The sequence below is a fragment of the Mugil cephalus genome, chromosome 14 (assembly GCF_022458985.1).
Source record: "Mugil cephalus isolate CIBA_MC_2020 chromosome 14, CIBA_Mcephalus_1.1, whole genome shotgun sequence".
NCBI lineage: Eukaryota > Metazoa > Chordata > Actinopteri > Mugiliformes > Mugilidae > Mugil > Mugil cephalus.
The window spans coordinates 16,281,446-16,297,726 of NC_061783.1; the positions used below are offsets into that span (position 1 = coordinate 16,281,446).

Sequence of the window (16,281 nt, forward strand, 5' to 3'; positions counted from 1 at the left end):
GGGCGTTATTACTCCATTGTATGCGGTGCAAAACGGGATCATTAGTGCTGAATATGAGAATGTGAAAAATGGACAAAACGGGGGGAAATGGCGGTGGATATTGTAGGTAGGAAACCCCAAACAATCCTGACTATTAGCAGATAAAGAATAGTCATTTTCCCAAAAGTAATTAGGATTAGCATAATTTGACGGTGAATGCATGAATGATGCATAGTTGATTGATACGTCGATACATGCGCCGTAATGACTCCCTTATCTCCACTCTCCGCCGAAGACTTTTGTGTGGAGCGTAGCCAGAGGTAGTTGTACACCTCCGTAAGGGGACTGCGTTTAAGCCTCATGTGCGCACACAATCGCGCGGGCAAGCGAGCGAGCACAGCCGCTGAGCAGGGTAGCAATGTAGCATAACGCTATCTTGTAGTAACTGATTGAAGATGGTCCTTTTATCTTGACAGTCTCCCAGTTAGAGCCAGGCCAGGAAATATGATATGGCAGCTCATGTTCTCTTTATTCCTCTCAGAGAGATGGTCTATGTGTCCGTACAGTGTGTGTGTTTGAGTGTGTGTCTGTGTGTGTGTGTGTGTGTGTGTGTGTCATCATCTCAGTGTGGCTGCATGGATATATGTGTCCTTCAGCAACTCCGTGTGCGTGTGCATATTAGTGTGCAGCTGCACAGCATTATCAACAACCACTCATGTAGTCAGTCACTTTGAGCTGCTTTTAAGTGACAGCTATCGATTGGGTGTTTGTGTTTGTGCGGAGGCTTCAAAGCAACACCCTGCCCTCTGCATCCCACTTGAGGTTGTAACTCTAGAGCACCCGCACTGAATACAGTAGCAGTGCAGCATGTACTTGGCTCCAGAAACTCATTCTTCAGGAAAACCTCTGGCTGCATCTGTGTGTGTGTGTGTGTGTGTGTGTGTGTGTGTGATGTTTAAGTGTGTGGAATGCGATGTCTTAAATTGAGTGTGACAGTGTTTCTTGACCCTGCTGCTTTTTCACAACTTAATCGACTTTTTTCCTCAGCTCAGTGACTCGCCGAGGATCAGTGTGACAGCGAGTTGTTCCACCCACAAACTTGCACACGTGTAGGCATAATAATTCTCAGCATAGTTAAGTATATAAAAAAAAAAAGTATACAGAGTATGAGTAAACTTTCTCATCAAAAACTCATTTGTGTTTGCAAAAAAGACACTTTTACTTGGGAAGTTCCTCTGCTGCAGTCGGGTAATTTGTGCTACAGTTAGCAAGTTAGGCTAGCTAGTGTGCTATTATTGACTGAAAGGCCTAGCATGATGCCTGACTGCTATTTCTACATTTGGTTAAAAGGGGGATGAAACACTGTGCCACGAATACTTTAGTCAGTTAACTGACATTTTATTTGGTATTTACTTACCGAGAATGAAAAATATGCACATATAAGTTATATGCTCATATAAGTTTTCAGTATCCAAGCACACACACACACAGGAAAGACTTTCCGTAGCCTCATACCATTCTGCTGGATAAAGGCAGTAAAAGAGCCTTAAAATGACTCCATATCTCTCAATTCTCCTTTTCAGCAAAACAAGCCTGTAACAGTTTTACCCTGTGGCAACAGATCAAACATCCCACATTACGGAATCATTATGCATATATCAGCCACAATAACTGCACAGGGAAAGAGCGAACTGGATCTATTACTGGAGGCGGCCCGTTAATTCGCACATATTCAGGGCATTCGGCCGACCCCAAATAACCCCTTTCCTCACAGTGCCTTTCCTTTTGTACACACCCTTTCTCTTGTATTCTTCCTCTGCGCCTTCCTCGCTCCTCTACCTCCATTCAGAGCGGCTGTAATATAGGTCAGCATTCTCTAAAATCCTCATCCTGCTAAAAGTTTGATAAGTGCACTCCAGGTGGTAGTGTGGCGAATATTAAATTTGTAATTGGGGTTCCAAGTATCCACCGCTGGAATATTCTGATTATTAAAGAGAATCAACCATTGCCCAAAGGGCTTGGGTAATACTATGTGTGGTTCTCTAAATGTGCTGGTAATAGGTACTAAAGAATGGAAATAGGTAGAATTTGCTACCATTTAAAGGCTCATTTCAGACAAATGACCAAAAAAAAAATTTTTTTCTGCTACAACCGCACTACAGAGGAGGGAAATTAAATTTTATTTGTGGTGCTGACAATGTTGAAAATGGGAATTTAAAAAGCTCAACGTTTTTTTTTTTTTTTTCAATAATAATAAAAAAAGAGTTAATACACTTAATAGACAATGGAAACACCTTTCACTGACTGCAGACGAAGCAAACTGATCCTACACAGAATTCTGCAGGTGGTCATAATGTTATGCCTGATTGGTGCAGATATTGTTAATACATCCAGAGCCTATGAAGCCTAAAATATCGCAATGGCCCACTAGTGGCAGTATAGTAAATTTCAAAGCAAAATTAATACGTCAAATAATTGGACAAATGTAGTTGATAAACCCTGTGTTAGAGAATCACTAATCAAAACTGAAAAATATAAATAAATTAAAAAAAATACTCGAAACATACGTACGATTAAGCCAAACTCACCACCTAAATCGTTTTTAAGCTAAGCTAGGCCTTCATTTAACAAAATTAAAAGGTTTACTTATATAACCAAACACTTTTCTGCACCTCCTAATCGCATCTACTTAAATAATCCTCGATAGCATTTGCTTTGTAAGGGAAAGGTCCAGTTCTCTGATTATCGCCTGTGCTTGAGTCTGGACATTTCACTCCGGCTCTTCATATTTCCACAATTAAAGAGCCGCCCCTCCCAGCCCCGCTCTAACAGCTGGCCATTAATCAGTCCTCGCGCTCGATTTCTCCTCTGCCACAGGTTATGATTTTCACATTACTCCACAGTGTTTCGCCGCTGCCCGACGTGAAAATGGCCCCGGCGCTCACCCACTTCAGCACCACCGTAACGCACAGGCCTCGAACTGTAGAGAAAAGTGAGATGTTTTCTGTTTATATAACCCGCACGAGGGCCCTGCTGAGAAAGTAAGGTGTTAAGGTACCCAGGATCGTTGGGAAGTTGATGGGGTAATCGTGATGGTGAGCCCCCCCCCCCTCCTCCATCTCATAGCCATTATCCTTTTCTAATTACACTTTCCTTCTGAAACACCGGATCAGAGGGCACCATTGACTGCTTTTAATCCGCCACCAAATTTTAATTAACACAGACGTGACCCCCGTCTCCGATACATCCCGGAGAACGTCGGGATCACAATAACTCATAAATCACAGCCGCAGATTTCATTCCCCTCGCTTTCCTCCGCTGATGAATTTCCAGATGGAGGCTGGTGGCTGTTAATGTCAGGAAAAATACGGGAGAGGGAGAGAGCGAGAGTGTGTTAGAGGCGACGGAAGGAGTCGGTAAGAAGATGAACAGAAAGGCTAAATTGTGAGAAATGGCGTGTCTTTATGTGTGTGGAAGAGAGAGACGGAGTTGGCGTGAGAGAGAAATGGCAGCAGCTCTGGTATGCTGTCAACCTTTGAGAGATTTGTTACCGGGGAGAGGATTATGGAGGCTGTGAAATGGGGTTGTGTTAATATGCCGGGTGTTGAGGAACACGTTGTGGGCCAGCCAGCTTCACAGTCTCCAGAAATCAAAGGCCCCGAACAAGTGATGTTTTGAATATTTAATTGACGCGTCACGCGAGCGTGCGCGTGTGTGTAATATTCTTTAATCATGGACTTTTCTCGAATTGCAATTAAATTAATTATTCTGCTTGTTTCGACGAAGGCGTGTGAGTTTTCATTAAACCACAAACTATCAGCAACATTCTCATTCACCCTTACGCTCTCCCTGTGGTTTTGTTTGGTTTGCTCCCAAGTGTGTGTGTGTGTCTCTGTGTGTGTGTTTGCGATGCGTGCAGTGCTTCAGACGATGTGTGTGTGGAGGTGGAGGTGGGCAGGGTGCCGGGGTTTGTTATTACTAAATCGCTCATCCATGCTACTAATTAAGATGCATAGCATCCCCCTATGAACGTCAGTGTCGCTAATTATCAAACAATGTAGTGCTCACCAGATATGAGAACTGGCAGCCTCTGTAGTCATGTTACCAACCTATTACTGCAACAATTACCAAGTGCCTGTCATTCTCCTTGTTAGTCATCAGCCTTCATTTTTTTCTTAACTAATGTCTGTTTTCCTCTCTTCCCTTCTCTCCCTTTCTTTTTTTTTTTTTTCCTCCCCTCTCCCCAGGCTATGGCTTTGTGGATTTTGACAGCCCAGCTGCAGCACAGAAGGCCGTGTCGTCTCTCAAAGCCACTGGTGTGCAGGCCCAAATGGCCAAGGTAAGGAGTGTTTAAAAACAAGCGATCGTCTCCACTTCACTGTGCATCATCATTAGCACCTTGTTGCGGCGCCCTCCGGGGCTCTAATATTGCACATTTAACCCACTTCATAGACGGACACGAGAGCTCCCACATCCAAACTGCTTTTGACCATAAACACATTTTTATAGGAAGTGCTTTTACTGTTTAATGACAAACTTGTTTCTAATATAAGGAGACTTTTCAACGTTAACGGCTGTTAACTGCTTTTGAGCTGGCGAGTGACAAGTTGGGAGGAGACTGTCGTGCGTGTGGGTCTGTTTTATCGCAGCGGCACCGCGAAAGGACAAAGCTGCAGTCTCAGTGTTTCAAGTGGTTTTGTGGGCTTGGTGTGTGTGTGCGAGTGCGCGATGTGGCTGCCAGTGTGCGAGCCGGTCCTGATCTAACAGAGCTTTGACCGGCCCCGCTTGTGCTGTGTTGTGCGGCATTATTAGCCCGCTAAAGTGAAAGCAGATGAGACAAACTGCTTCAATAGTACAAAGCGAGGCTCGGCTTGATGTACCAAAGCGCTGGCTTGACACACACACACACATAAAGAGGTATAGTTGCACACTGACGGGCTACAATCTAATTAACCACAACTATAGAATCGTGTACCTCATGTAAACAGAACAACATTTGGCTGTCTAACAAAATAACTGTGGTACCAGAACATGAATTTAGCTGCTATTGTTTGTCAATCAGCCCTCGGGCTAGCACAGATCACCCCGTCCTCGTTTTTATCTCCGCGCTGTATTTTATTTTTTGTCATTTCCCCGTTGACTGGCTGCTCGGGCTTAGCGCAGACTGAAGCACAGCGGGAACTTCTCTCCGGACATCTATGATAGACAAGCCTGCGTGACTAAACCGGGCTATTCTCGTCCCAGTCAAAGATTGGGTGGTGTCAGAAAATCTAAATAGGTGAAGAAAATGTCAGGAGCGTTGGAGCAATAAATATGGTGATGACTATGAGGGTACACCATGAGTGATTTTCTCAGATGAGATGGTACGCATTTGATCTGATCCAAGCCCCCACCCCACCCCACCCCACCCACCTCCTTGAAGGCAAAGAAGGCCTGATGAGATGGAGAATGGCGGTGGCGCCAGTGAAGATGACAGAATTGATGATAACGATGAAGGTGGCAATTATTTTGATCAAATGGGATGAGATCTGACAGGAGGAGATGATATTCCATGTGGTGCTCAGGTGTGCCATTTCTCAAATGCACCATTTGGCCGTTTCCTTCCCCCCCCACACCCCCCACCAGTGTCCTTCTTCCAATATTTATAAGAGGGCAGGCTCTCTGAATACAGATAAGAGGCCGCGCTCGTTTTAAGGCCTCACTTTTTCATCGCTCCCTTTTTCTCTGTCAATATTTTCACGGGAGAGGTCCCGTGTCCCAAAACAAAAGAGCTGACCTTTTTAAGAATCTTTGTTTGCGCGCGTGTGTGTGTGTGTGTTTGCGTGAGTCGGTACATTCACAAAATCATTTTCTATTAGCATTCGTGCGTAATAGTTTAGTTTTGAATGCTCCCTCGTTCTGTTCTCACAAAAGGAAGGAGCAGCGTTCTGTGCTGCGGCTCTATGCCTTTATCACACTTATGAGGGACATTAAGGAGTAGTTTGCTTTTATAGACTCCCTCTGCATCTCTCTAATGTCTCTTTACCAGGTATCACTACCATCACTCTACCAGCTCCTCCTCCTCCTACCGCCTCCACCTCACCTCCCGTTCCTCCTCACTAACCCATTTTCTTCTCGCTCAGTTCTTTTGTCTCCCACCGTCCTTTTATTCCTCAGCGCGCAGACGTTCACGCAGACATTTGTATTCACATCCACCATAATTTGCCCTGCCAAACATCCAATGGGTGCAATTTATTCCCATCAATAATTAACAGGATGCTGTCTCCGTGTCAGCCTACCTGCCAAGGTGTCTCTTGTAAACCCCCTCCGCTCTCCCACCCACGTTCTCTCGTGGCAGGGGCAGAAATCCCCCAGGTGGGGCTGGGTGAAAACGCAGGTGGGCGTTGAGGAAGGTGTAAATCACGACGACGATTGCGAAACGCCACGGACGATTTTCCACAATAAGAGCATCCGGCTTCATCCTCTCCCTCCCTCCGCTCCGCTTTGTCACACAGATCCCTCCCCACAACAAAGTAATAAACCAAGAGCGAGTCAGAGCCAGAGGCTTTGAGCTCATTAAATAAAACTGTCACAGTAATCAAGTTGCGTCTTTTTCCCTGCCTTCACGCCTTTAAAGCCCTTTCATTGAGGCTCCTAATTTTAAGCACAGCTGCGAAATAGGTAAGAAATGGGAGGAAAAGGAAGCGTCACTTGATTCCCTCTTCTGCAACCAAAGTAACAGCCCGCTGTCTCTCTCCTCTTGCTCCCCTTGGAATTTGAAATACCAAGGCAGCGCAGAGATGAAACATTGCCTTCCTTTTGTCTTGCCCTCCCCTGGGGATGGTGACAGTGAGAGGGAGGAGAGGAGCCATAATTAAGACACCTAAAGGACACTTCCCCCCTGCGCCTCCCTTCCTGTCACTCACCTCTACACAAGTCACAGATAAGAGCACTTAGCATAGGTGTGGAGTGTTTGTGTGGTTTTTTTGAATGTGCGGGGGGGTGTGTATGTGCAAGTTTGTGCATGAACCTGACACTTCAGATTTGGTTACGTGTGTACTAATAAAAGCAAAGCATTTTAGTACGCTCTGGAAATTCAATGAAATGCACGTTTATTAGTGTATAATTTCATATACGTGTTTTCAAGGGTACAAATAGATGAATTTATCTAATTCTAAATGATTTTTTTATTTGAAATATAAAAGGCAGGAGGCATTTAACCTAGACTAACGTTAGGACTGATGTTCAGAAATACTTTTACAAATAAAACAAGAGTAAACCTTCTAAAGGACTTGTGTTTATTAGAAGCTCATCTTATTTCTAGCTCAATGCTTGGAGTAAAAACAGGAGACTGGTTTTGATGTTCTCATCTAATCCATTTACCAAAAAAAGAAAAAAAAATATTATGAATTTTAGCAAATACTGTGTGTGTCTCTTTTTATCAGTGTAGATTTGGCAATTTAACTGACTACTTGATATGCAAAGTGATGCATTGTTAGCAGTAAAAAGATAAAGCACATAACCAATTGCTTTATGAAGATTTACGTATTATGTCTGCTTTGTGAAGTTTAACAAATTGTAGTTTTAACTTAAAAAAGATAATAAGATACATGTTTTGCACCTAAAGAGAATAGATTGATAATCATTTACAAGAAACATTAACAGGATTCATTGTGGTATCGATTATTTGTTCCCTCTATTATTGAAGTAAAACTACGTTTGTGTGTGTCAGTGTGAAGCGCACACACGCCTCCTCACACCGCGGACTCTATTCTCTATGCCACTTTGTTCAGGTAGCTTTCCGAACTGAGAAAACTGACACGTCGAGCAGACAGAATGATAACAGGTAAACGCCGCGTCGAGCTTTCGCAGATGCAAACCTGTCAACCAGCCGCTCGCCTCGCTCTCCACAGGCTGCCATTTTCCCCTTGAGCCAATCAGACTGAATTATGGGAAGGGCGCCCTCGATTGTGGTGTCTGTGTCGGAGAGGTAATTCCGCCTGACAGCTGCTTGCTTTCAGACAACAGCCAGTCTTTATGGAAATCATCCCTCCCTATTCTCGCTGCAGTCAGCTTCCACTGATAACAGCTCGGGTGAAAACAAAGCTGTCCTTTTTTTTTTTTTTTTGTACTTTCTTTTTTCACTCCTTTTCCTCTCAGTGTGGACAGCCTAGAATTAGCAACAACAACTCTAACACCTTATGAAGTCTAACAATGTACAGCCCACTTTGCTGGACTGGGCTAATATAAACTTTTGATCAGAATGATATGATATCGTGAAGGTGGTTGCAGAAAAAAAAAATCTGGTTTATACTTTTGATTTTTTAAAGAAAGAGTTAAAAAAAATCTGAAAAATTTTGCACTGACAGTGTTTTAAAATATTATGCAAAAAAAATTGTCGTTGGAGAGGGTGAGGCCCCGTAGGAGTGTCTCCATCCTTCCTGTGTTCAAATAGCCAGTATTTATAAGGTTCACATAGGCTACAGGCAGACTGAGAGGCGCTGCTCGCCCTTCGCTTCACATTATAGTGGGGGAATTATGCTAAAAGCATCATTAAAGTGCCTCCATGAAGTGAATCCCCAACGTTTATGATAACACAGTGCACGCGCCGGCCCATCGACCACTAGTCACCGGCGGATGCTTCAGATGGTTTAACGGTGTGAAACGAACCGGAGTGTTCAGACGTCCTGATCTCCCTTGCTCTTTCTCCTCTGCTGTCTTCTTTTTTTTTTTTCCCTTTCTCTCTCCTGGGGAAGATTTCCTGTCAATATCACATTTATATTCATGTGAAAAGCACGGATCCCCCTCTGGGTGGTCTGCAGTCAGTCAGCAGTCTTCTTATTATCCTTTAAAGGTGACTCCTCTGACGCCTTAGCTCCGCCGACATCCTGGACCCCACGGTTCGCCTCAACACAGGGTGACCTCCGGGCGATAATCAAAGGGACGGCTGACAACGCTGTTACAGCGGGTTGCTGACAGCAGCTAGCCTAGCGGAGCCCAGCTTCCCCACTTGCATGGATTAAATCTGGAGAAGATGTGGGGCCGGGTGCGCGTCGGGATAATTGAACAGACTTTGGGGATACAGGTGCTCAACCAGGAGCATCACTCACCTCTCTGCTCGTTGTGCACCACATTGAACGCGATGTCAGTGTGATGATCAGCACTTTCCCTCTGCGGCTGCCGTCAACAGGGGCATCCTTATGATTATATTCAGTCAGCAGCTCTATATTTGTGCCTACTATGCACCACATTTAAATATTACATGATGCTTGTCAGTGCGTTAGCACAGCATAAACCTCACTCTTTTATTGCCTAAGTATGGTTTTAGTCTTTTTTTAAGCCTGCGTGGCTTTAACACCAAGTGACAGTGGAGCTCTCAGGTGCTAATGCTGCTTTCCATACACCTACAGCAGAATGGCACGTCGACCGGTGTGTTGTGTAAGCTAAAGTTTTATTTCTAACGTCCGCTAAAGAATAAGTGATGATAAACAAATTCATTCACTTTTTTCTCCATGATAATTTTGACTTTGTAATACCTCAAAGGGGCAGCGATATAAATAAAAGATCTGCAGTGCGGTGAGCTAATATGACTCATGAAAACACTTCCAGTCGCTCGCTAGTTAGCTCCGCTGTGGCTCGCAGTCCCCTCCTGTTCCTCCCGCGGAAGTGATAGTTTTGAAGGGCAAAGCCAGTGAGAGTGAGACGGACCATCTGACAAGCACTGGCTCCCAAGCACCTCTGTTGGCATCCACTGTCTCTGCCGTCTAATTACGCTTCAATCATTCGCGGGAGCGCCGCGTGTGGTAAATTATTTCGCGGAGCAGCGCGAAGACGTGCCGAGCTGCGAGCATGAGAGAAAGTGAGAAACAGAGGCGCAGAAACAAAGTAGGAATCTGTGAGAGCTGAAATTAAGAAAAAAAAAAAAAAACGAAGAAGAAGAAGAAAGAAAAAAAACAAGATTAAGCAAAAATGGTAGGAAAGACTGTGTGAGAATAATGGAACTGAGAGGGAGAGAACAGGAAAAAGAGCGCTGGAAGGCGAGAGTGAGAGCCTTGCCAGCCGTAATGTCACCTCAGACAGCCAGTACAGCAGGAGACAGGCCAGCACTAATGAACAAAGTTACAAACTTATCACTTATCAGGCAAAGAGGGGGGAGTGTTGAAGGGATGCATGGAGGGAAGGGAAGAGGAATGGGATAACTGGCAATAGACGGCGTCAGCATGACTAATCCTGCAGATGCAGAGTAGAAGCGGTCAAAAATGAATCCTTGAGTGGAGTTTTACTAAACTGGATGGTTTGATATGAATTGTGTTCATCGTGTATACTAGCCATGTTATAGTTTTGTTTTTTTATTTTTCCAAATATGTTCCGAGGTGCTGGTTATTTCTCATAACTGATCAGTTGTTTCAGCTTCTGCAGACAAAGTGTAAGATGTATCCATTACAGCATGCGTTTTTTTCATCTTATTTCTTTATCTCCGTCCCCTTCAACATTCCAGCACTAAAACAGATGTACATGACTGCTGCTGTGTGAAACTCAGCGCAGCCACAGAAGAATCATTTGGGCATTATTGCAATTTCTTCTTAAGAAAATCATTCTGTCATTAGGTTGTTTTTGCATGCGTATTTTATTGGTTTCCACTCTCAAAGCAACAATGGATCCAATTAAAGTACAATTTGGAGTTGTTGTATTTATGTATGTGTGAATAGCGCCTATTCTTTTCCCAAATTGCTCCAAAGTGGCCTTGTGTCTAAATTGTTGGCTTGAAAAAGAATAGCGGAGGCCCTGCATTATCGCTATGTTCAATGCCGCCATGCTTGCTTTGAAGCAAACATAAATATGGCTTTTTCAGGCTTGGTAATGGCCACACTGTGCAGTTATTAGAATCTCTTTGATGTGGCAACTGTGCCAACCTGCTCGCTGTCTCTGTGAATTGATCTGGCTCAATTAGCGAGCCCACAGAGACAGTGTTCAAAGGACCGGGCCTCTACACTCAGCGCTGACACACATAGCCAGGTGAAACGCTTTGCATTCATTTACTCAGCTGGCCCTGAGAAGACAACCTGCGAATAGATGGGAATATTGGAAAATCAATGGTGCAGCTTCAGTGTTAAGGAGAGCTTTCACCAAGAATATTTGGTGCATTCTTTAACCAGTAGAAGCCCATTTCCCACAGCCATGAGCTTAAACGGGATCGTCCACACCGCCCTACAATCCGTACGTTTCAGTCCACAATTTTTGTCTCTTTGTGCTTCTGAATGCACGGCCAGATCTCCACCGTGGGGCCCTCACTTCTAACCCTCCCCTCTATCCCCCGATTCAGCTGACCCGTTTCAATTTGTCTTCATCAGTCACACCAATTAACTCAGCGATTGCATTCCTCAATGCCAGCCCGCCAGCTACTCCACTCCTGCTTATATACCACCATTTCTGCATTCCCTCCGTCCATCACTCCGTTCACCCCTACCTCTGCTTTAAGTTGCTGTCACCGCTCAAGTCTTTCCAGTTCAACCCCAACAGTCATATTTTGACTCTCAGCGGTCGTCCTGCAGCGGATGTACCATTGATGTATCTAAACAGAGCGCACCGATTGATTTTGTTTTATTGAATTTTATGTTTCAAAAATGTTTGATATCCTTTGGAAAACTGTAATTTTACCCTGACTTGTTCCCATAAATCCCACTTTGTCATTTTTACTTGTAATAAAAAAGCCCCCAGCATGACACTTTAAAATGTACTGGAAACTCAAGGGATTGAGGGCACATTTGTATCTACCTACACACACACACACACACACACACACACACTTTTAAACCTTATCTAAAAGCAGTAAAGGTATTAGATCAAAGATACACACGGTATCACAGAATGGATTGCACAGTGTATTTGCATTGATTGAGTTACACAGTACGCATGCATGAATGCAGCAAAATTGAATATCGTGACTCATCTCCCGCCAAGATCATTCAGTAAATTTACACGGAAATGAGTGTGCTTTTGCATAGGGTGCACAATTTCCTACTATACATTTTTTGAGCAAACACTGGGAGCTTTTCCTTTTTTTTTTTTTTTTTTTTTTGTCTCTTCATATATTCACCTCACTTATGCAAAACTACAGAGACGTGCAGTACTGGCAGAAACTTGGCAGATTTTTTTGTCTGACAGGTACAGTCTTATAGCATCGCATCGCACACTGAACAAAATGAGTTGATACAGTGGCTCCAAAGTGACTTTTCCAAAGTATCACAGAATAACAAAGGAATATGTTTCCTGTGCATTATCTATAATAAAGAGTGAGTAGTCAAGAGAGAAAAAAAAACAATAAGTAAAATGCCTGCTAAGATTAGCATTGGAGAATATATAGATGTTCTCTTTATTAGTGTGCTCTCCGTATTTTGGGACGAAATATACATCTCCCAATATTATAACGCACTTTTAGTTAGTGGCCAGTGGCTATTAAAGGGTCTTGAATGCGTCTTTAATTTAGTCAGAACATTTGATTAATATGACCCATCCATGACAGCAGCACGAGTGTATACGTCCTCTAAACTGCTCACACATTTAATTCACAATCCCTTCACACTGTGTCACTTTCACACAGGTGATACTAAATTGACGTTTTGCTTGCGGATTGCAACACACTCAGATTAGAGCTAGCTAACATTTAAACAGACATAATCTAGGTGCACTAATGCAGATGGACCAGTAACCTAGTGTACACTTGTTCGCACAGCGCTGCACGTGTCAGCAAAAGAAAAAAAAGAACAAGGCAATTATTTGCTTCCCCGTGCATCTGTATATACCGTATACATATGCAAATGTTCCAGCAATAATTAGTGGATTTCCTAGTTATTTATTGTTGCAGCTATTTGTCCTTTGCTGTTAGTTGCTGTTTTATTTTCACGTCAGCCGTTTCACGTCAGTTTCCCTTAAGTAAAATGCCTGCCAATGCCTGTTCCTTTCTCTTTAACCGCTGCTTTCCCACATTCGTAATCCCCCCTCTTCTCCTTTGCCCTCACCTTCTTTTTTCCACAGCACCCCATGTCCCTCGCTGCCTCCCTCTCTATCTCCTTTTTAAATGAATTCTCCGGGAATGCCACGTTAAATTACACCAACTGTTTCCATTTCAGGTGGCTTCAATCATATGTGTCTGTAGTAAGAGGGAGCCGCGAGTCCAGCCAGAGCTGATCAGGGCAGATCAGGGCTGGAGTTGATGAGCCAGCTCTCTGACACCAACAGAGCTGCTAATGAGGAAGAGGAAAGCCAGAGTAAAGGCTCTCTTTTCATCCTTTACTTCTCACTGGCACTCACTCTCAGTCTTTGCGTGCGGACGTAGCCATACAAGAAGAGGGTCAATATATAATTGAGGGACTTTTGAAGTCCATGGGCTGTACCTTGCATATATTTTTATTAAAAGCAAAAAATGTTATGTTCATTATGCTCACATCTTTACAAAATCCATAATTATTAATTCTGGAAACAATCACTTATTAATTAGAAATTACTAGATATCACTAAAATGTCAACTAGATAACTGTCCAAGCTTCTAATTAGCTAAACAATAATAAAATGAGCTTTTTCAAAATTAGTTTTGACTGTGTTTTTTTTGTTAAGTTGAGGTAATCATGACAAATATTTCCTTTTTGGCAATATATCAAATTTTATACGGAAAATAACAAATTGTATCTGTGTCCAAGAAATCACTAAGTTAACCATTACAAACGCACATATATATATATATAAAATATTTAGAAGAATATTGCTAGAAAAAATGCCATGTTCGATTATATGCAGCCATGTTGGTTTTAGGTCTGAAAACAGCCAAAATGTGATCAACTATGATACCTACCAATTATGTTAAACTCAATAAGTCTCAAAATTATATATTGACCCAAGACATGATTGTTGAGATAGAAGAATATTCTTGTGTGCATGAAATAATTCGTTTTAGTTTAGCGTGTATTTTTGTGCATTTTCACATGATGTGTCTTTTACTACTGATCTTCTTTACTTTGCTTAGAAAGAAAGGAAGATCTTGGAAAACATAAGGTCGGCGTAGTTGATCTCCGCTCAGAAGTGCTCGAGCCCTTAAGACCTCAGACTGTAAGGTGGCGCACACATAATGTGCGGTATATGTACACACACAGTGTGTTACTCTGCAGGGGAGGAGAAGAGGTGCATTTGGAGGTGAGAGAAAGGAAAAGCAATAGAACCTAAAGAGGGACTGAGTGGGGGGGGGTCTTTTTACCTGCATGGTTGACTCCAGGGAGCAGATCAGAAGGAGGTGGCCACAGATCTGAAATCAGATCACTGCCTCTACTCCAAAATTATTTAAAACATCGCATCAGCGGCTTCCTAAAAAACACCGGGCGTGTTTCTAGCATCACACTTTTATCCGTCTTAATGAGCAATGTCACCTTTAGAAGGTCATGCAAATGCTGCGTTTTCTGCACACGTATTTATACACAACTCAAAATTCTCTGCTGCCCTTTTTGTCTGTGTACAGTGTCAATATTTTTTCTGCATGCACTCTGATGTCTGTTGTGCGCTGACTTGTTGTGTTGCCTCTCTCTCTTTCCTGTTATCTCCGTTTGTCTTTGTTATGTCTGTCACTGCTTCTTATTCCTCCACTCCACCCTTAAAAGCAGCTAGTCTGTCTCCTTCTATTACTCCACGCTTGATGTTTGGCCCGCGTGCTGGTTTTAGTCGTGCTTTACTTGTGCAACATTGTTTTTCCACGTTATCTCCGCACTTTCCGTGCCGTGCTGGTGTTGCGGCTGCGTTGCGAGAGAGGTATCTTGCTGCCATCTCTGGCTTTATCGCTGCATTATCTTTTGGGTTGTATCGGTAACGGTTGTCCCCTGGTTATCTTATTTCACCATCAAGGTGGTGACCTTTCTCTTGGACAGAATTTTAAAATACTCTTTAAAATGTAGCAGCTCCTTTCAGCTGCCATGGATTTTTTTTTTTTTGTGCCTCCCTTACTCGCGTGCTTTTTCGATTTTGTGCATGATTCACTGTGTTCTCTTGGAAGTGTAAATGTTCATATGTGTCAAACACGTTTAGCACTCAGTGATATCTTTGTTTGCTGCCATCATTTGCGTTCTGCCTGTGTTTACATGGCTGCAAGTCTGTGTTGTTACATTTGCTTCAGAGCACGGTATGATTCATAGCAGATGGCTGCCTTCTTCTCAGGAGTGTGACAACTCCAACTCAAACTCGGAATGGTAGACGAGCTAAAGATGGGAGGAAAAACCAGGCATGTGATTACCATCAAACCATGCGCTCAGTGGAGGGAGCATCCATCCGCATCCCTCTCTCTGCTTGGTGTGTGACACAGATACAAAATATCTCCCAGGCTAATTTGCACAGCGCACTCTTCACAGATTCGTTTTGAAGTTAGCAGTCAAACAGAATCAACTCTTCTGGCTCCACGTAGTGAAATAAGACTGGAAAACCCTTAAATATATTATACTCCGGGCTGTTTGCACATCAGTTGATCTGCTAATGCCCATTTTCTTGCCCTTTGCCTCTCATTGGTTTGACAGTGAAGTTCTCCCTCTGATGACACGGCTTCTCTATTGGATATCTGAACGGAAAGCGGCTTGGCCTTCTTAGCCTTTGCTATTCCTCGTGAGAACACGTCCAAGATTTGTATGCCGTATGTTCTCCTATGGTCTGCGCTATGGCAGCGAGTCAGTAGTCACTTATTAAGAAGGTACATACACCTCATAACTGTCAGGAAGAGGAAGAGGCAGCCTTGACGAGCTAGCTGGTGGGGAGGCACTGCCACATGGAATAATAATCAGTCAGTCTCCTCTCTGAGATTAAGTTAACATATAGGGATGTTATTGTTCAGTGCATCACATCACTCTCTGTCTGAACTGAGTGCCACTTGATGTGACCTAAAAATGGTCCGACAGGGCCCATGGAAACAGGAGCACTTGTAATTAAAAGCCCTGGAAAAGTCACTTTATCTGGAGAGGCTGTTTTAACGTCATCATTTTATCATTTTGTTCTTTTATCGAAGGGCACGCACTTGCTTAGGAAACCTTATTTTAAGCTGAACACATTTCTGACATTACCAGATTTGTGCATCTGCAGCATCTCTGAACAGTTTAGAAATCAGGTGTGGACACATTTCCGTTCGCTTTCATCATTTCCTTGTTCATTCCAGTAAAAGCTGCACGGGCAAAAATACACCTCTGCCCTGATTTGTACTTACAATGTGTTGCTACCAGTGTTTCCGCCTTTATGCCACCCACCATTAGCTGTTACATAAATTCACAGATGCAGAACTCGAAATGAAAATGTAAATTACCT

General features: G+C 43.3%; 1 protein-coding gene across 4 annotated transcripts in view; it reads left to right on the forward strand.

Moving 5' to 3' along the window:
• rbms3 (RNA binding motif, single stranded interacting protein) overlaps positions 1-16,281 on the forward strand; it is a 253,458-nt gene that overhangs the window by 132,120 nt on the left and 105,057 nt on the right. For all 4 annotated transcript variants that reach the window (XM_047604581.1, XM_047604584.1, XM_047604585.1 and 1 more), the window contains one exon: positions 4,227-4,318. In XM_047604581.1, the coding sequence (XP_047460537.1) occupies positions 4,227-4,318 (92 nt within the window). The remainder of the gene's footprint in view (positions 1-4,226; positions 4,319-16,281) is intronic.